The sequence below is a fragment of the Mus caroli genome, chromosome 10, assembly GCF_900094665.2.
Source record: "Mus caroli chromosome 10, CAROLI_EIJ_v1.1, whole genome shotgun sequence".
Taxonomy (NCBI): Eukaryota; Metazoa; Chordata; class Mammalia; order Rodentia; family Muridae; genus Mus; species Mus caroli.
The window spans coordinates 39,851,824-39,873,787 of record NC_034579.1 but is presented as its reverse complement, the minus strand read 5'-3'; the positions used below and the strand labels follow the sequence as shown (position 1 = coordinate 39,873,787).

The following is a 21,964-nucleotide window of genomic DNA, read 5'->3' as shown; positions in this document are numbered from 1 at the left end:
GAGGGCATCAGATCCCATTACAGATGGTTGTGAGCCACCATGTGGTTGCTGGGAATTGAACTCAGGACCTCTGGAAGAGCAGCCAGTGCTCTTAACTGCTGAGCCACCTCTCCAGCCCGACTCTTATCCTTAAGGTCGAGTACTCAGTGGAACATTTTGCACTTTAGAAATCATTAACAGAGGTAGCAGCCAGGCATGTACACCTTCAATTCCAGAGACAGAGCTCAATGCCAGCACACAGCAACTATGGGCTGGTCAGGGCTACAGGGAGACACTGTCTTAAAATAACTCCTCACTCCAGCCAAACAAGAACAAAAAAGCTCTAGGAAACACTTCATCTTTATTGCTTTCTCCAAATTTCTACAAAATCCATCCATCAAGCCTTAGAGGTAGTAGAGATGCCTTCTTCAGTAATGGAGTGTCCGCCTATCATATGACCTCTCCACCAAGCAAGAACACTGCCGTGGTTAGTATGGGCCGTCACCATAGAGACTGGCCTCTGGGCACGCCTGTGGGGTTTGCGTTCATTGCTCTAACTGAGGTAGGAGCAGCAGCAGGAGCTCATGGCTCTATTCCTGACTGTGGATGTGATGCAATCAGCTGCCTTCACTTTCCCACCATGAAGCACTGAACCCTAGAACTGCGAGTCAGAAGCCTTCCTCCTTCCCAAATGATGCTTCTGTCAGGGTTCTTCACACAACAAGAAAAGAAACTAAAACACTAACCAGTGTGCCTTAAAATTAACTTGCTCTTGCAACAGCTCGGGGAACATCTGTTTCCAGAGACGTCATCCCACTTTAGCTTTCTGAGATTCCACCTCAGGCCAAAGCTTCCCAGTGGGCCATGTGCGTCCTCGGCCTGGGATCACGGCAGCATTGTCACTAGAGGAAGGGCCAGAATGGGGCTGAGTTCTTTCTCGGAAAACTGTCATTTGTCTGTCCTAGGATTTATCTGGTCAGACATCAAGCTTACTCAGTGAAAAAAAGTTTTAAAACTTCATAGCTACTAGAAGACAACAGCAATAGCAAACAAGTTAGTAAAAAAAATTGAATAGGAAAATATAGAAATAAGAAACTGAACTGGTATAAAGGCCCCAACACATCAATGGTAATCTAGAAGAAACAGACATGGAACAGAACTGCACTCATGTCTGTGGTGACTTTATCTTCATATAAAAAGGAAAGCCAGCTTATACACTGGTTGTTTGTATACTTTAGTCATGCAACACAAGCAAGCGCATGCGCACGCGCATGCACACGCGCGCGCACACACACACACACACACACACACACACACACACACACGAGAACAGGGAGATGTACTATTCTAGGCATTTAAAGAATCTTTTGAAATTGTCAGATGACCATACAAATTATAACCCAAGCAAGGAAATAAGGAAATAGACTGACAACTGTAAAATCACACACACTGGACTTGAGCAAGCTAGACAGGGACTTTTACAGAATTATTTTTTAATACAATGAAATTTTTTAAAAATGTGAAAATAATTAAAGGAGCAGGAAAATGTATTTAACGAAACAATAGAGATTATGAAGATAAAGAAATCGAGCTCAGCATGGTGGCTCATGCCTGTGATTACAGTTCTTAAAAAAAGTTTAGGGGCAGCCTGAACTACGCAGGACAAGGCTAGCCTAGGCTACATGAGACCCCCTCACTCCACCAAGCAAAAGAAAACATAAGCCAAGCACAGCTAACTGAAAATTGAAAGCTACAATTAAATAAAAAGAACTTGTAGGGCTGGAGAGCTGGTCTGCTCTTGCAGAGGACCAGGGTTCCCTTGCCAGCACCTATGTGGTGGCTTGCAACTGCTCATAACTCCAGCTCCAGACAGCCCAAAGCCCTTTCTGTCCTCACACAGCACCAGGCATGCACATGGCACACACACATGCAAGCAAACACACACACACACACACACACACACACACACACACACACACACATCTTAGCAAAAGTAAGAGTAAACTAGAATACTAAATAAGAGATAGAAGCCATCCAGAAATAGATTCTGGTAGCATAATTCTGAGGCCTGTGGGGAAAGGGCAGCTCACCAGCTACCGTTGGTGACATAGCTCACCAGCAGTTAAAATAAAAGTGACAAATTATTATATATATTCTTTGGAAATAAGTTAAAACTAAATTAAAAAACAAACCATTCAGTTTACTAACCAGTATGGACCTCTTCTTAGTCTCTAGCTTCTCTGCTAGAGGTAATGGCAAAATAGTAACTAAACTATGAGGCAGTAAGAGAACAGAAAGGTAACTTTTCACTACCGTGCAGTACACTGCGGGGAAGCGTCAGAAAGGAAGCACCATTTCTGTCCCTCTGAAGAGAGTTACGCTGTCTAAGTGGCACGTTCTTCTGAGCTGTGCTCAGGGAGGGAGTCATCACTTGCCACGCATTTTTGTTAAGAACTTCAGAAAATTCACTGATGCCTGAAATCTGGCCCCTCCTCAGATTAGGGAGTACAAGTTAGTCCTAGCCAACCTAGTTTCTGATTATAATCGGGTGCTATGAAATCCCTTAACTATTACATTCTTAAAGGTTTCACTGCATCACGATAGAAGTAGACCTACTAAAGTAAAATTGGCAAGCAAACCTCTCAATCAAATTAAGTCCTCAATGAGGCTTTAGTGATATATAAAATGGTTTTATACTGAAACATTGCAGGGGGTGGGGGAGGGGGAATCAGAGTTCTGGTGATTACGAAGCACAGACAACCTAACTCTCACTCTATTTTACAGCTGATAAAGATAGGCAGAGGTGGTCTGAGCATCCTTAGGAACTAGGCACCATTTTCCAACCTTTCTTTATTGTTTAAAACTTAAAATAACACCGTTCAATTCTTCCTAAGAAGAATGTCAAGCAAACCACAGCACAAAGTGACTAAATGACTGGCAGTTGTCCAGACCATTAGATTCCCCTTAGGACTGCCCATTCTTTATCTGACAGGAAAATCCTCAATGCAGGAACCTTTTCCTTGGTGGCCTTATTCCTTTCCTTTGTGGCCTTATTCCTCTTGATGTGCATCCCCTATAAATCAGTGTCTCCTTCAGCTGGCTACAGGTACTTCTCAAGTCCCTTTGCCTATGCTAAGCCTACCATCCCTGCTGCCCATCCCCTGCTCAATACTGGATGCCTCATGTCCTTAAGTAGGCCTTTTCTGCCCTTTCAGAAGGCAGAGCCTATGCCACCTACTGGCATCTGACTTACTGCAGGTATTTCTCCTCTTCACTGAAATCACACTTATCTGTGCACTTAGCTCATTGGAGTCCTTTAACTTTTTAATTGAAAATTTTGTAAGCAGTGTAGTGTAGCAGCAGCCGATACAATACAATACCATCCACCTGACTCTGCAGTGCACAGCTCAGGGTGGACTGTGCCACTTAAGACAAATGAGAGTCTGAGCTCTCTTAGTGAACTCACTGAGGAGAAACAGTTAGATGCTGAAAAGACATGGCATCCTCACAACATGCTAACTGCAGGGCACAAACCCTGATATCTAGAGACTTCAGCATAAGCACCAATGCCCAGACCTTTCGTGGCCATTTCACAGAGCCTCGTGGAGGTAACCTCATTAACACTATCTCCTTCCTTATGTATGTAATTCTAAATAACATGTGGCTACATGTTGGAACCACCTCCTGCCATTAGCCTCATTTCTAGAACACTGGCTCATACCGAAGCACCTGGACTTCAGGAACACAGACCCGAAACTCACACACTGACTACTATGTAAATGACAGAGAAACGGTGTGTAACAGCGCTAGAGAATTCTGGAGGAATCTGACTTTTACCACTAAAATTCCGTCACTTGATGGCACTCATTCTGAGTCCACGATGAACACATAACATATGGAAAGCAGCGCTTGCCATCTCTGCAGAAGTCCAGTATATGAGGAATAACATCAGTCATGGAATTTTAGATTCCTATTGGCTCATCTGGCCAAGCTACATTCAGGTTGTCTCATTCATTGTGATAACTGTTACATAAATATGATAAGCTTAACTTATAAACAAGAAATAAGTTGTTGACATATCAGACCTGGGTCTGGCTGCTAATTCTACATTTCCTTTGAACTCTCCTGGGGAAGTGACATGAGTCTCTTCAGTGTGACCTAATATCTTAGCAAACATTATTCTTGTCTATTAAACATGGGCTTCTGGGCTTTCTTTAAATATTCTTAGTAAGTCGTGTGTGTGTGTGATGCTCAAATTAAGTGTTAATCAAAATGCTTCCTAAGTAACAGCTCACCTAATAGAATAGCACAATCATTAGAAAGTGGAAGCCAAAACCTGATGCTACTACTAGAATATAATTAGGAAAAAGAAATGGAGGCCCCATTTTCCTTTGGTCGGAACATAAAAGGAAAACTTTAAAATGTAAGAAAAAAATGTAAAAAAACCCTATAAATCTAAAATTTTGGTATTTACTTACATACCATACTTTTCAATTCAGATTTATTCAGATTCAACCCAGAACCAAAATGGAAATGAAGAAAAGCTTGTAAGCAACTAAGAAACAATAAAGTGCCCTGCTCCTTCCTCCCCCACACAGGAAAGGCCTGCAGGAAGCTTGGCTCTCACAGAACCCCCCATCTGGCAGCCAGGCCTAGTGAAGCCAGTTCTGAGAGCTCTCTAAGTTCCCACTTTCTATCTGATGACAGAACTGTATAAAAACCATTCTCTCAAGTCGGGGTGGTAATACACACCTAAAATGCTATTATATGAAAACCCGTGAGTTCCAGGTCAGGCTAGTCTACAAAGCAAACCCTGTCTCCAAAACAAAACGACAATCTCTTCTCTATTCCCCGACACATACACCTTCTCCACACCTGACTCTTCTGGGTGGTAATACAAAGCATGAGAAAATAACCTGACCTCACGACTGTCCCTGAAACAAAATAAAAAAGGAAGCAAGGCCTCTTCTCCAACACCTGCACTATTGGGGCAACTATAGTTCTTAAATTATATTTCACAATCTAGACACTCTGTGAGGCTGTGGAATACCTGACAGTAAGTTACTAGAGAGCTCACGGCATATGAAAATGAAAATAGGAGTTAATAGAGTTACGTACAGGGCATTTTTAGACACTGGACTGAGCATGAACAGAACTCTGTTTTTGCAAACGTCTAAGCCTTGGAAATAACACCTGCAATACTAACTCTTGCTTTCAATTTCTGCTATTAAATGATTTGTCATTAGAGTAGGTACCCTGCCTCCTAAAATATGACCAATACAATTTTTACAGTATCAGCAACTGAATCCAAGGCCTACCTCATGTTTGCTAGTATGGAGCACTCTAGTACTGAGCTACCCCTGCAGGCCCTGAAGGTTTATTTAACTTTGGCCACACACCAAGCAGAACCCTATCTTTACCTCGTGTCAGCTTGCTGTAAGCCTGACTACCAGACACGGTCTATAGCCCTGATGACTCCCCATCTAGACTCACTCTCCTCAGGTGCAAGAGCAAACACTGAATTAGCAAATACCACACTCCTTGGGGAGACAGGTGATCTCTATGAGACTTCATCACTGTTTATCACAGTCAACAAACCCAGACCTGATGTATGTATGCTTCTGTCAGAAACAGCAGGGTGCCCAGGACCCATCTTGAGCAACAACAACAACAACAACAACAACAACAACAAATCAGTAAAAATAAAAAGAATAACAGCAGTACTAAATCAAGTATGAAAAGGATGCTGCTTGCTTACAGTGCTGTTGGTGTTGTTTTGTGTTGTGTAGGGGAATGCACATCAGGCAATTTCTACCACTATTCGCACCCAAATAATCCCAGCACTGAGGAGGCTATGGCAGGAGAGTCCAAGTGACAAAATATTTGTCTAACAAGCACAAAGTTCTGGGTTTCCGGTGTAGACCCAGATACCACAGGCATAGTTGCAGTACTTAGGAGGCAGAGGTACATGTTCAAGGCCAGCCTTCACTAGCTAAGTTCCAGGCCAGTCTGTGCTACTTGAAACTCTCTCAGCAAAACAGTCTTCAAACATGCTTCATGTGTTATCTTAGGGTTACAGTAAACTGTAGCATGTAGCTGAATCAGCAAGAACATTGGACATAACCAGTAGCAACTATGAGTCACTGCAACACAACCTCCAATTCTACCACCAACAAAAGACGGAGCTGGAAAACCTGATGCAAACCCAGATGCTAGTAGGTTCCCATTCAGACAGAAGGGTTCTAGACACAGTGCTTCAAAATGATGTCTACAGCTTTCAGGAACATTTTTTGTAATGTTACTTCCTACCTGATATATTCTAAAGGGGATATAACGAAATCCATTTTCTTCTGGAGGATATTCCATGAGTTTCCGGTTGATGGCCCAAAACTGGTCAAATCTGTCTGAAATGATATAAAGTCTGTTATTAAGAATGAACATCATAACAGATTAGCTCATAAAAAGACAGTAAAGTCTTAACCACTCAGGAGTTTCTGAAAAGCATTAAGACATTGTTTACAATTTTTTCTCTTAACGTTAACAAAAGGAAGATATGAAATCAATCTTTAACATCCTGTTTTCCTCCCAAGATAAACCCTCAACAGGTATGGGACTACTTCTGTTATCAAGGCAAAGGCCAGCAGTAGAGACAGATTGGCTCTGGTCTAACCTCTGCTGCTAATCTATGTTAAGAACAAACTTGCACAATTTAAATATTAGTCAGCACTTATACAAACTACAGTGTAGAAGAGCTTAAAGAAATGTGGAACCTGGTGCTGGGGCAAAGTCTGTATAGAATCTGCCTTGAAAGCACTAGAACCTGAATTCAGCCTCCTGGAACCTATGCAAAAATGCCAGGTGTGGTGGTGCCCACTTTAATCCCAGCACCAGAGAGAAAGAGACATTGCCTGTGCCCGGGCCAGGCACTTGGCCTAACTGGCACTCTATAGGCAATGAAGGACTTGGTCTCCAGGCGTTCCTTAGCTTTCCACGTGCACTCACACGGAGGGTAGGTAACAATATCTAGAACGTGCATGTGTGAAATGTCAAATGCAGCTCAATTTCATACTGATTACACTTTAAAGGTTTTTTTTTTTTGGTTCAATTAAAACGTTACTAAGTTATACTTTGCAGATCATAAACTGTAGAGAGTCTAGCTCTTTTCTAAGTACATTCAAAGGTCATTTTCTTGCAAATGCATTCATACAGTATGTGGTCTTTTACATTTGCTCTGTGCACATGTATGTGCACACACATGCACAGTATGATGTTTTCAAAGTTTGTTCTTGTGGTATGTAGTCTTAAAAGTTTCAGTTATTTCTATGATGCAATAAGCATTCAGTGGTATAGAGTTACAAAACTGTGTTGACTTACAAAATTTGAGTCAGGTCTACTTTTGGCTATCGTAAATCACATTACTAAGAACATCAGCGTACATGTTTTGTATGATATGTCGGATGGCAAAGCCATTTAACTGTTACTTGGTAAATGTTCTAAGGAACTGCCAAACTATTTTCAAAAGTAACTAAACCATTCTCCATTCCCACAAGTAAGGTCAAAGAGTTGAGATCCATGTTTGACACTACCAGCACTAGTCATTTTTGCCCTGCTTGTCTTTTTTGAGACAGTCTTACTATGCAGCTTTGGCTTGCTTCAAACTCATAGACAGCCATCTGTTTCTGTCTCCCAAGTGCTGGGATTAAAGGTGTGTGCCACCATGTCTGGCCATTTTTCTTTGTTGTTGGGTTTTTTTTTTTTAGACAGGATTTCTCTGTATAGCCCTGGCTGCCCTGGAACTCATTCTGTAGACCAGGCTGGCCTCGAACTCAGAAATCCGCCTGCCTCTGCCGCCCGAGTGCTGGGATTAAAGGCGTGTGCACCACCGCTCAGCTGCATTTTTGTTTTTTATATGGGCATCTTAGTCAGTACAGGACAGGAATGGAGTGTGGTTGGGATCTGCATTTCTGTAATAACTAACATGTGCTTGCAGGCCATTTATGTACTTGGAGACATCTCTGGAGAAATGCTCAAAGTTTTAATTTGTTTTAATTTATTATTGTGTATGATATGATGTGTGTATATATGAATATAGGTACACATGCCACACTGTACATGTGAGGTCAGAGGACAACTTTTGGGGACAGAACTGCTCCCCTTACTGTGGCTTCCGGGCATGATGGCGCACTTCCATAACCAAAACTCATGGGAGGTAGAAGCAGGATGATCAAGAGTTCAAGGCTAGCCTTGGCTACATAGTGTGTTTGAGGGCATCCTAGGCTACTTGAGACCCTGTCACAAAGAAACAAAAAGCCCTCCAGCAGAGTTGGAGAGAAAGGAATGAGGGTCATCATTACAGGCTTGTGGCTACCTTGATCCAGGGCAGCTAGAATACCAAGATCCTGACTCAAGATGCTGCAAAGCAAATCCCCAAAGCAAGTCTACATTAACATAGATTTACTCGGATTCCAACAAGAGGGAGAGGGAGAGAAAAAAAAACAACCAGAAAATAGACTAACTCTCAACTAGGGAAGATTTAAGACTGCAGGAGAGATTGGGTAACTGTCTGGAGACATTATTGTCAAAACTTGTCTGTATGCCTAGAGATTAGTGGATGGAAGCCAGGAAAACTGCTACATACAATACATAGGACAGCTCTACCAAGTAACTATGTTGACCCAAAATGCCGGAAGGAAACAGGGTACTAAAAGATGATAAGCAAACTAAGAGAAAGGAGCCCCACCCACCTTAGCTTCCAATTCACGCGTTAACTTATGCACTACAGTATGGCCGAGTCTTTACAACACCAACCAGTTAACAGACTTCTCAGCAAAGTGTGCTGAGATTGCATAGCAAAAGGCTCTTCTGGAGTTCCCAATGGCCACGAGAAGGATCAGAGTCACTAGGCTAAAGACAGTAAAGGAGACGTCACTCCTGCCATATGGCCAGCTGTGCAGTCTTCTCAGGAACGCGGCCGTCACACGGAAAGCTTCTGTAAACAGTGTGGGTCCTTACTGTTACTCAGCTACTTGTGGGTGACAGAGTCACTTGGGCCTGGGTACAGAGATGAGCCTCTCTAACCCAGGGTGCTAACTACACTCCCCAACTGAGGCTGAACCCCAGGTGTGGCTTCTCTTCTTTCAGCCCTAAGCAGCACACAGAGCGTCCTCATAACTAACAGTCACTCTCTATAAGACTTACACATTTACCCACTCAGTCTACTGTGTGGTCTCTACCTCCTGAGCAGGCCTGATGAGTCACCAAGACTGAAATCCTGAGCTCCATCCCGGGACTCACACTGTGGAGAAAATCCAACTCCTGCAGGTTGTCTTCTTCCTTCTAACACACATGCACACATACACACATTAAATGTAATGAAAAACTAAAGCCACAAAGAATCTGTATTAATTACTCTTAAACATCCTTATAAAATATATATTTTCCAAGCAGTGCTAAAAGTACTATGACCAAGAACAGATTTTAATTAATTAATTTATTTATTTATTTTTGAGATCAGGCGTCCAGTCTGTATTGTAGGCTGTCCTGGAAATCACTGGTAGGCCAGCTGGGCTTTATCTTACACCAACACTCCAAGTTCTGCCTCCCAGGTGCTAGGATTACAGATATGCACCACCACACCCAGCCAGAGTTATTTTTATAGTTATTAAAAGATATGAATAAAAGTCAAAGAACAGCAGCACTAAGAGAAGGTGTAACCAGGTGTCTTTATACCAGAAGTTTGTAATGATGGTCCTTGCAGACACCCATCAGAGTTTAAAACTTAAAAAAACAAAAAAAACAAAACCAAAACAAAGCACCCAGAAGCGCTTATCCAGAACATTATCTGTCCGTGAACCCTGCATGGTGGTACATGCCTATCATTGTAGCCAGTGGACAACTGAGGTGTGTTGTGTGAGACATGGCACATGTGTTCTCACATCTGGGCACCCTGCGGGAACCCTCTCTACCGTATTCTTCCCCCCCCCTTGGATATTTTCTTTATTTACATTCCAGATGTTTTCTTTCCAGGTCTCCCCATCGTAAACCCTCTATCCTTTCCCCTCCCCCTGCCTCTATGAGGGTGCTCCCCAACTCACCTACTCCCATCCTCCCGCCCTGGCATTCCCCTACACTGGGACATTGAACCCTCCTCAGGTCCTCCAGCCTCTCCTCCCGCTGATATCCAACAAGGCCATCCTCTGCCACATATGTGGCCAGCACCATGGGTAGCTCTGTGTTATTCTTTGGTTGGTGGTGCGGTCCCCAGGAGCTCTGGAGGGAGGGGGATCTGGTCTGTTGACACTGTTGCTCCCTCCATGGGGATGCAAACCCCCTCAACTCCTTCAGTCCCTTCTCCAACTCCTCCATCGGGGACCCCAGAGTTCAGTCCAATGGTTGGCTGTGATCTTCCTCCTCTGTATTTGTCAGACTCTGGCAGAGCCTCTCAGGAGAGAGCCATATCAGGCTTCTATCAGCAAGCACTTCTCACCCTTATTCTTAAGACAGGGCCTCTCACTGAACCTGGAACTTCTTCAGAGGTCATAAGGCCTAGCAAGCCTCTCTCCACCCCACAATGAGGTTGCAGGCAAGTTTGTTTGTTTGTTTGTTTGTTTGTTTTTAACGTGGGCTCTTAGGAGTCAAGCTCAAGACCTGGTGTTTACAGAGCATGCTCTTACCCACTGAGCCATCTCCCCAGGCCCAAGCATGCTGCTGTTACAACTGTCCTTCAATTTCATCTACAAAGTACAAATGGTAAGAACACATATTCATCATGATGGTACTGAAAGAAAAACTAATCAAACAGACACCAAGTTTACTTCATGTTTACCATGACCTTCAGAAGAACTGCAAGTGCTCTTATGAAAAAGTATTTCTTTCAGATTTACTGGAAAGCTGAAGATTCAAACATCAAAACTTTCATCACAGGCTAGTAACAAATGTTGTTGTTCTTGTGTGTTCACATTACAACACTTGAAAGAATGGTCTTCACTCAGAGTCACATCTTCCCGTAATCTCTGTGGTAAGAAGTGCACACTGTCCTTCCAGAGAACCGCAATTCCACTCCCAGAACTTACCACCTGAATGTTAGGTGAGGGTATCCAATACTCTTTTCAGGCCTCTATGGGCACTGGGACGCAAATGCACATACCCACATGCAGACCTACAAACTCACACATAATCTGACAAATAAACCAGCCAAGTGTGATTTAATGCAGCATTTAGGAGGTAGAAATGAGTAGGGAGTCTGAGGCCAGCCTGGTCCAGGCCCCAGGACTGTGCATGAGAGCCTGAGTAGCGAGTAGTTGCCTTTCTGCTGTGGTGATGAAACACTATGACCAGAAATGACTTACAGAAGAAGGAGTCTCTCTGAGCTTATGGTTCCAGGGGGCAAGAGTCCATGAGGAGGAGGAAGCATGGCAGCCAGTAGCCACATGGTAGTGAAGAGCTCAAATCTTCAAAGGCAAACATGAAGCAGAGAGAGCAACTGGAAGCTGGGTGAGGCTACATGATCTTAACATCTGTCTGTCCCCAGCAACACGATTCCTCCAGCAGGGTTGAACCACCTGACCATCCCCAAACAGTGCCACCAACTGGGAACCAAGTGTTCAAGGATGAAGCATATGGAAGACAGTTCTCATTACAACCATCATCCCTGCCTCAAAACTTAGTATTTATTCACCTATTTGCTCAATTTATGGTTGTATGTATGGTTGTATGTATGTATTTGGAGGCAGGGTTTCTCTGTAGCCCTGAATGTCCTGGAACTCACTGTGTAGACCAGGCTGGCCTCAAACTCAGAGACACACCTGCTTCTGCCTCCTAAGTGCTGGTTTAAGGACATGTGCCACCATACCTGGCTGCCTTATTGTTTTTTAAGTCTATGTTTATGGGTATGTGTGTAGATATGTGCAGGAGTGCTGGGATTAAATGAAATTGGCTACCACGCCTAGCCAAAAAAGAGAAAGAAAGAAAGAGAGAGAGAGAGAGAGAGAGAGAGGAAAGAAAAGAAAAGAAAAAAGAAAAAAGAAAAAAGAAAAGAAAAGAAATAAAGGTTCCTAAAAAGACTTATGGAGCCAACTCTGATTATCTAAATGTGTTCCTGTACAAAGTACAGACTGAATCTCATGACCTGATGCACCATGTGTTGAGAAAGTGTTCTTTCTCTTAGTCTCAATGAGTGTGTTACATCCTGAGATGAGGTCCAGAAACAAACTGAACAATGAATCAAACACATTTCACTTCACTCAGGAGGCAACTTAAAGAAAGACAAAATCATAAATTTACTTTAAGTTTTGTAAAGACTAAAGGTAAGGATAACCCATACTATGGTCACTCTAACTTTTTAAAGTTGTTTTTACTTCATTTTATGTGTATGGGAGTTTGCCTACATGTTCATCTGGACACCATGTGCATATCTGGCATCTGCAGAGGCCAGAAGAGAGTGTAGAGCCCCCTAGAATAGAAATTACTGATGGTTGTGAGCCACCATGTGATGCTGGGAATTGAACCCTGGTTCTCTGGAAGAGCAACCACTACTCCTAACTTCCAAGCCACCTCTACAGCCCTGGTCGGTAAAATCTTTTCAGTGTTTATTATATAAAATATCATCTCTTTATCTAATACAAATTCTTTATGTTAAGTAAGAGAATGTCAGTTCAGAAACACTGATGATTGTTGACGAATGTTTGCAAGCAAAGACACACTAGTGGCCAGGGCAGCTGTAGAATGAGCTGCAATCCTTCTTGGGCTACCTCCTCACTGGGATCACCTAGGCAGCATTTAAATGCACCAGTGCATGGGATGTTCCCTAGATCAATTACAGTGCCTCCCTTACTGGCACCAGTACTTTTTCAAAGCTCTCCAGATGACTCCAATATGTAGCCAGAGTTAATAACCTCCAGATGTAATGGAATATGCCTTCACTTTGGAATCAGAGGCAATCTAGGCTAAAATTCCTGGTCCCACCTCTTTAATAGTTAAGTTCATTTCCTTATTTGCACAGTTGATAATGTTTACTTAATCTTTATAAGGAATCACAAGATAATGCATGTAAGAGTATCCAGGTCTAAGACATTATATAATTTTATTAATTATAATAACCTCTAGGAAAATCCCCTTCTATTGGTACTTCATTTAGTATGTCCATACTGGCAGCATGAAAATTTCCCTCTAAAAGATGTTCCTAATTTACAAACAGTTCATGATCTTACGTTCACTACCATGAAAGAATGGAAACAGCAGACAGAAAGAGTGTGAAAGTGGGTTTGCTCAACTACTCTGCATCTAAAAACAAATAGGCTTTCTCCTTCACTTCACACATAACCAAGATTTCTAAAGTGTCTTACCGGCCCTTTTATTTGCACTACTAGTGCTTGGTGGCTCAGGTCTTCTCTGCCTACCCATATCCCATTTCCTTAAATGGCAGAGAGGGCTAAGACAAGTGGTCCTGAACTGAAAAAACACACAGATGTTTCGCTGGTGGAAAGCAGCATCAAAGAGAAGCACCAAATAGCACCGGAGTGGAAAATCAGATGGGGGCTGGAGAGACGCACATCAGGTGGCATGGCCCACAGCTACCTACTGTCCAACATCTCTGGCTTCCACAGGCATCTGCATGTGGATGCACTCAGATGCATCCTCTCTTTTGTTCTGCTCCTTACTGAAGGTGGGCAATTGCTTATTATTATATATGATACACTTATATACAGGCATATGCTCACACATGTATGCATGCAGACACATTCCTCCTCTCTCTTAAACATTTATTCAGAAATTATTTTTTAAATTATTTCATGTGTAAAACTGTTTTGTTTTACATGTATAACAGCACGCGCATGCCTGGTGTCCACAGAGGTCAGAGGAGGCAACGAGCTCCCCCTGTACTGGAGATACAGATGATTGTGAGCTGCCATGTGGGTACTGGGAACAGGATCTAAGTACTCTGCAAGCGCAATCAGTGTTCTAAACCACAGAGACATCCCTCTAGTCCTTTATTCAGCAAAATTTAATAATAAGTGATACACATGATAAACCCTAAAAGAAATTTTAATCAGAATCCTAATGGAAAAATGAGGTTAATAAAATTTGAGACAAACCTAATATTTCCCATATTATTCACTTACAACTCAAATATCTGAACCTCATGGTAATTCTCTTGAGGATGTGACATGGAAACAATAGAACTAAAGACAGTGACGACACCCATTAGAATATAAGATCTTTCCTTTGCCTCAGCTCTCTTGTTTTTTTTTCTCTTCCCATTTCCTACATCATACCTCTCTTTTGTTCTTCTCCTTATTGAAGGCAGGCAATTATTGCTTATGCTTCACAAAGTATGTGAAAAATGAGATTATCAGGTACTTAACACTTATATATCAAACCACCTTTAAAAGGATGAAGTGAATGCAGACAAGTATTTCTACAAGGCAACATCTAAGGAGTTATAAGTAAACACCAGTTGTCTACAGATTCCTACAAAATCTTCAAGGTTTTACCATGACAATGGGACTGAAATCTAGAATTAGACTGGCAGATATTTATTTCAATTTAACACATGGTGGGATATTTTAATACCCTAAAGATGACAAAGGCAAGAGCTAAGAGGAAAGCCCAAGAATCCACTTGGATCCCAGAGGGCTGTCTGGAAACTGCTATTTGAACTAGAACTCTGTGGGGGAGGGCAGCCATCAGGACTCACTGAGGTCAGGTTTTGACATAGACTCTGCAGAATAATTAAAAACAAGAGTCAGAAGGACCAGTAGACTCAAAAAGTTTTCAATTTAGACAAAGTACAGAGAGTGTAATCTCTCAAATTATTATGCACTTAATTAGTAGTAGGAGCTGCAGAAAACTGTTTTAAAAAACACAAAACAAGTACAGAATACATCTTATTTTGCTGCATCTGAAATTCGCACATTTATTCATTCTTCTATAACTGCACATTTGCCATTTCTAGTATCCAGAAATCTGGCAATTCTTTGAGTCCTAGTTAAATACTCTCATAGTTTAATAATATGTAAATATGATTTATACATAAAAATATTTGGGATTTCTCTATAGTTTCTAAAGTAATAAAGTCATACAATAAGATACAATAAACTAGTGTTTATTTCTTCCGTTTAAGAAACATTTTTTAATATGTAGAATTCTGAAGTCACAGTTCACTGTCACCACAGGAACTAATGGAGACTTAACTATAAAAGTTCGAGAGACAATAAGAATGAAGCCATGATTGGGGACAGGGATTTGAAGTCATGAAATTCCCAGTACAAACAATTTATCACTTTTGTTTAAAACTTTATACAACACCTAGAGATAGCTAACACATTAAATAGCATTAACTACTTAATGTTGAACGAAAAATGTTATCTGACCAGGTAGATCCCACAAAGATAACTAAACGAGGCAGAGGCTAGTAAATGAAACTCAGATATTTGTGAAGAAAGTCTGTTTCCCAGTGTGCAGTACTGGGAAACTGGAGAGACAGAAGATAATTATTCGATTCCATACATTCACATGGTGGCTAACAATCATCTGTAAACTGCCCTTTTCTGTTCTCTTCAGAATTAAAACCAACCAACCAACCAACCAACCAAAAAACTCCCACAAAGATACACAGAACTAAACCTGGGTGTAGTGGCACATGAATTTAATCCCAGCACTGGGGAGCAGAGGCAGGCAGAGCTCTGAGTTTAAGGGCAGCCTTGGCTACATACTGATTTTCAGGACATCCAGCCAGAGCTATATAGTGAGACCGTCTCAAAAAGAAACACACTCTCATCTTCAAAAGGATAAGCAGAGCTCGACTAAGAAAGAGGAAGGAGAGAACTCTGGAAGAAATGACAAGACTCCAAAGGACATAGTCAGAAGACACATTGCTTCAAAAGTGCAAGAATGGGCTGGAGATGGCTCAGCAGTTACTGCTCTTCCAGGAAAGCCAAGGTCTGTTCACAGCACCACAACAAAGGAGTGACGACCATCTGTAAATCCAGCTCCTGGGGGATCAGACACCGTGGCTTCTGAGGATACGCACATGCAAATACACATAAGTACATAGAACTAAAAATAATTTAAGCACATGCCTTTAATCTCAGCACTCAGGAGGCAGAGGAACTATGTAACTGGCTTACATAGTGAATTCCAGGCCAGCTGGCCAGAGGTACACAGTTGAGGTCATGTCACAAGCATACACATTTTTATTTGCTTTTTAAATATAAGCAGTAGAAAAAGATGGGGAGACAGCCTACTTGCTGGGCAAGCCTGGATGACCGTGGTCAGCTCCTCAGAACCCCGTAAAAGCAGTAGCTCAGGAACATGTAATCCCACTCTACCAACGGGGAGATGGGAGGCTGAGACAGGAGAATGGCTAGAATGGCCAGAAACTCTAACTATCTGGCCAGGGTTCAGTCACCAGTACCACCAAAACCAAACCAACCAACCAACCAAACAACCTAAAAACGTAAGCAAGATTGATCTTAATACAATTTGTCATTTAATGGTGATTTGAGCAAATATAAAATCATATTCCAACTAAACATGATTAAGTTTACAACCAGTAGGTTAGAAGATTGAACTTTTATAAGAGTGGGTTAAATGTGTTTATATACCAAATTCCTCTGTTTTAAAAAGGACATAAAGCCCACTGTTTTGCCCTTAATTACAGACTTAGGAAAATGGTGCAGGAGGATCAGAAGCACCAGGCAAAGCCAGGTAACTTATGTGACCCCATCTCAAAAAGGAAAACACTACATTAACATTTAAAAGAATACAGCTTCAAGAATGAGCCAAACAGATCACTCTAACGACTGCACACACATACAGACCAAGTGCTGAGCTACAGAACTAGAAGAGAAACTATAAATGTGATGGCCCTAACATAACCATGTATACCTGGCAGGACAGCAGTGGTAGCTGAAAGCACTGCTGAAGTGCACAGTACAGAGAGGGAGGGAGCGGCTCTGTGACATCTAGTAAGTGCTTCCTGCTGTTCTAAGGGAAAAGTAGCAGTATTCATTTCTGTTCTCTTAAAGAGAGTCATGAATTAATTTACATTCCAATACAAAGATTCATTTGCAAGTATGTTAAACAATATATGCCTATGTTCTAGCCTATCATCCCAGAGCTTAGGAGGCTAAGGCAGGAATGTCACCAAGAGTTCAAGGTTAGCTGGGCATCACAGTAAGTTACAGGCCAGTCCAGGGTATATCTGCAGGCAGCAAGACCCCGTTCATGAAGAAGTGAGGGGAGGGGAGGGGAGAAGGGAAGGAAAGGGGAGAACAAAGGGACAAAACCACATCACAAAACAAAAACATGGGTTCAGATTTCCTTTTTAGATAATGGATCAATCAATATATTTATAAGATGCTCCATGAACCTTCCCAAATATATTAAAATGAAAGACAACAATCTTAGAACTTACAAAAATGTAAAAAATTTCTTAAGTAGAGCAAATTTAAGATAAAGGACTAACAAATAAGAAATTACATTTCAAAGGGATAATGACAAAAACTAAACATTGATATGCCTATAAAACTAATCCTTTTTATTTCAATGAAACTAAATACTCCCTTAATATATCTATCATCAAGTGGTAATCAGTGTGTCAGCCTAAACACAGACTTATACACATGTCAACCGGATCTCCTCGTGGAAATACACAGATAACCAATCTCTAGGATGTACATAGATCCCCAGTCTATTAAGATACCTTCTGACAAATTAACATGAGTATAATCTGTTTGGCATTCTGAAATAACTGTCTAGATGTTTTTTCTTAACTATGTTTGTATTCTAGGAGGTTATAATTCAAATACTGCTTGTATTTATTTATTTAAATTTCGTGAGCAATCTTTCTTTAGAAGCCTAACAAACTATCTTCCCATTAAAGCACAAATACATTCACTTATAACATTCATATCACCCTTTTCTGCACGTGTGCATGTTCATATGCATGTATACCTATATGTACATTTGTGCAGAGGCCAGAAGTTGACACTAGGTGACTTCTCAATCACTCTCTATTCTGTTTACTGAGGAAGGGTCTTTCCAAGTACCCAGAATCCTCTGCTTTAGGTAGTCTAGGTAGCCAGCTTTTCCAGATGATGGACTGTCTGTGTTTCCCACCTCCTGGGTGCTGAGATTACAGGCAGGCCAGCAATCTCCTGCCCCTCATATTTACAAAGATGCTGAGGATATCCACTGAGCTATCTCCCCAGTTTCCCTCCACTACAGAAAAGAAAATGGAATGACTGATTTAATACACACACACACAAATAACATTAATTTTAGATAGATAGATAGAAGCGTATATAGAGAGTGCTGGACATGGTGGCATAGACCTTTAATTGGAGAACTTGGGAGGCAGAGAGGTAGGTGGATTTCTGTGAGTTTGAGGCCAGGTTAATCTACAGAGAGTTCCAGGCTAGTCAGAGCTAAATAATCTTTTTTAAACCCTGCCTCAAAATTTAGTCAACTTCAAAATTAATTTAAAAATTTAAAAACCCATATAGAGAATAAACTGCCTGTCTATTCTGTAATGAAACCTAAGTGAGCATTCCAAGAAGCTAAAACTTTTAAACAACGTTCTCACTATGCTGTAGATTTTTCACTGATACATGTAGGCTAACTTACTCACTGGTTCAGAAAATATGACAGGTGAAAGATAATTATCAATTAGGCACCACCTGTGAAATGGGACACTGTAGGAGTTTAGACGCTGCAGCGTTAGAGCCTGGTCTACTGCACTTTCTCCATCCACTGTCTCACACATTAAGTATTTCTACCAATAACTTAGTCTACTTCCATGTGGCTGCCTCGCACAGTTCAAACTGAGCCATAAAGATGAGTCTGCTTTGTTGCCGACACCACATCTATGTTCTGTGTATCTAGTATTTCACAGTTCAGTGCATAGAACACCATCAGGATCCCGAAATAAGCATTTCCTCACTACACTCAATCTAATAATAGGTTTTGTCAATTCTACCTTCAAAATGACCTTCAACCACCTCGGTCTGTCTTTCTATCCACTGTTGGGTCACTGCATTCCCCACTTCTGCTCCTGCCTCTCCTTCCCACCCGCTATTCAGCAGCCAGGTGCTGCTTCAGCACTCTCTGGGAAAAACCCCTCCTCCACTGGCTCTTCCCATTGCCTTCAACCCTTGTCATTTTACCCTTGGCCTACAAGAACCCACATGATGGACTCTTTCCCATTCCTCCAGAACATTAACTTGTCCTTTCCTCTTGTGACATCCAAGACATCACGGTTCTCGGTCAGGTTTGGAACCTCCCTGCCATGAACTAAATCACCATGCCCTCCACCTCACCACAGTCATGCTCCATAAGGCTTTATGGTATTGAGTGGCCAAGAAGTTTAGAGACAATCATGGCTGATGCTGAGCCTTCACCAGTGGGATTAGTGCCCTTATAAATGAGACCCCAGGGTGCTTTCACTCGTGAGGACTCAGGGAAACTCTCCCCTGCGCAGACACTGGGTCTGCAGGTATCTTACCTCATACTACCCCAGTCTCCAGAGATGGATAAAGTCAGAATTTACTGTTTTGGGTCTATGGTACTCTTGCTGTAGAAATGTGCAGAGACTAAGACCCAAACCAAGCTTTCTTGCCTTGTATTTTGAAACACGGCTCTGTAATACAAGCTGGCTCTTCTCATTCTTTAGAAGTCACCTTACCTTTACAGAAGTCTTCTGTCCCTAGCCACCTTAATGCAAGAGCACAAGTCTACTCGCATAATTCCTATTTCCTCTTAAAACCAGCTTTATGTTAAAAATGGCAAACTGGAGCCGAGTGTTTGCACATGCATGCAATCCCAACATTTGAGAGACTGAGGCAGGAGGATCCTAAGTTGAAGTCAGAATATACTAGAACCCTGTCTCAACAAAGGAAAAACAATCAAGGGGTGAGTGTGTGTAGTAAATAGCACACTGTAAGCTAATTTAAAAGTCTAACAACATTTTATAAATAATGGGAATTTTAAGTGTATTTAACAGCTAAATCATATACTTTTATCTGCAAGTGTATGGAACTTTAAATCAATTTTTTTTAAAGGGTTGACTCACTCTGGCCATGGTAATGCATACCCACAATCCCATCACTTGGAAGCTGAGGCAGGGGACTAAACATTTGTCTAGGCTGAACGACTTGTCTCAAAAAACCCAAACAGAAAAAGGAGTATCTACACTCAGAGAAGACTGGCTAAAAGCTGAGCCTTGTACCATTCTTGAAATCTTTAAGTGATTTCCTCAAATCTCCCCATACAGTGTGACGCTGAACAGAAATCCTCCACATGAATTGACAACTGTCCCATAAATAAAAATGCTACTTTCTTTTCTGTTGTCACCATTAACTGTTTCAGAGAGGTGGCACATTCTCGTTTCTAAACTGAAAGCCTATAAAAAACTGAAAGGCACATTATGCCTTAAATGAGTTTTCTTGGTTTCATAAGCTTTTCTTATTTCTCCTTCAGAGAGCTTCGAAATTAAAATTAGCATTTGAAAGTATTCAAAAATCGTTGAAACTTGTGCTTAGCTTTGCTGTTCTCCAGGTGCAGCTCTGAATGGAACAGTGGCCCACCTGCTTTGTTTGAATTTGGACAAATTTACAACTACATCGACACAAAGGTGACAACAGCTCTATGACCTCACAATCAGGACCTTGTTACCAAAAAAAAAAAAAAAAAAAAAGGCCTTAAATATAAAAAGCCATTTCCATAAATAATTTAAACTAAAAATATTACACTATTTATGAAACACTTTAATAGTACTTCCTGGTCATGTGAGAAAGAGATAAAAAAAAGTAAATCAAAACTTATGTCTTTTACTCTGTAAGTAACACCGTATTTTGAGGATAAAAATGTAAGATATATGCCAACCCCATGAGCATTCTGTAGTGCAAGATAGAAAACAGCAGTGCAGGAACACCAGAGAACAAAAGGCATGTACAGGGCAGCGCCCCCGGCACACACACCAAGTACAGGAGCCCCGCCCTGCTGCCTGCAGTCCAGGAGCTGGCTCTGTGTCCCCAGGTGCTGGAGGACCACACCTTCTCTGCAATGTCAGGACAAGTTAGATACACATTGCTAACTACAAACAGAAGGCTTCCTACAAAAGGTGACCATATAGACACTGTAAAGACATGAGAAGTTCAACGGGCAGAAAAGGAGAGGCGGTCTTCCAGACAGAGACGACGGAGCAGCCGCCTTCACAAACACTCCACAGCTGACGTCAGCATCTTTATGTCTATCTATCTATCTGTGTGCACCATGGCATGGAGAGAGAGGACAATCACGGGAGCTATTTCTCTCCTTCCATGGGTGGGGGCTGAGCGCTGGCTGTCAGGCTTGTTGGCAAGTGCCTTTAACCACGGAGCCAGCCTGCAGGCGGAGTCGAAATCACAGTGTGGCAATGGAGAAGCCAAGCACAGAGCAAATGTACTACTGTGAAGAAGCGGAGGCCGAAGCTGCAGCCCTGGTGTGAGTAGAGACCTTTCAGGATGCATTCATCTTCCAACTATGATCCAAAATAGAGCCATGTCTAAGGAATGAGAACCACACTCTTTCTAAAATCATGTGGCCAGCCTGCGAGAGAGAACCAGGAACACAGCAACACTGGCAAGCTGAAATGGAAGAGATGACTGTGCAGATCTGAAGTGGAGTACATACTGTGTGGATTTGGGCCTGGTGGCCAGGGCCAACTCATACGGCTAAAGCATGACCTGCTCACAGGGCTATGGCTGCTTACTACGGTATACAGAATCAGGAGTCAGGCACTGTGTAGTTACCATTCTGCAGTCCCATCCAGAGCTGCTTGTGGTCTTTTTTCTGCATTTCGTTGATCACTTGACTTTTATGCTTTAAAGCATCAGCTTCTTTCATACACGACATAAAGTGAGCCTCAACCGCATCCTTGGATGGACAGTGTAGAAGGTCCTTTTCTGGAAAACTCTATCAAAGGAAACACACACAAAACAAGTAT

At 41.9% G+C, this 21,964-nt stretch overlaps 1 protein-coding gene across 2 annotated transcripts in view; it reads right to left on the bottom strand.

The window, feature by feature from the left end:
* Positions 1–21,964, bottom strand: part of Atg5 (autophagy related 5) — a 94,203-nt gene that overhangs the window by 36,610 nt on the left and 35,629 nt on the right. For both annotated transcript variants that reach the window (XM_021174066.1, XM_029482723.1), the window contains 2 exons: positions 21,771–21,933; positions 6,289–6,383 (listed from right to left, as the gene is read on the bottom strand). In XM_021174066.1, the coding sequence (XP_021029725.1) occupies positions 6,289–6,383; positions 21,771–21,933 (258 nt within the window). The remainder of the gene's footprint in view (positions 1–6,288; positions 6,384–21,770; positions 21,934–21,964) is intronic.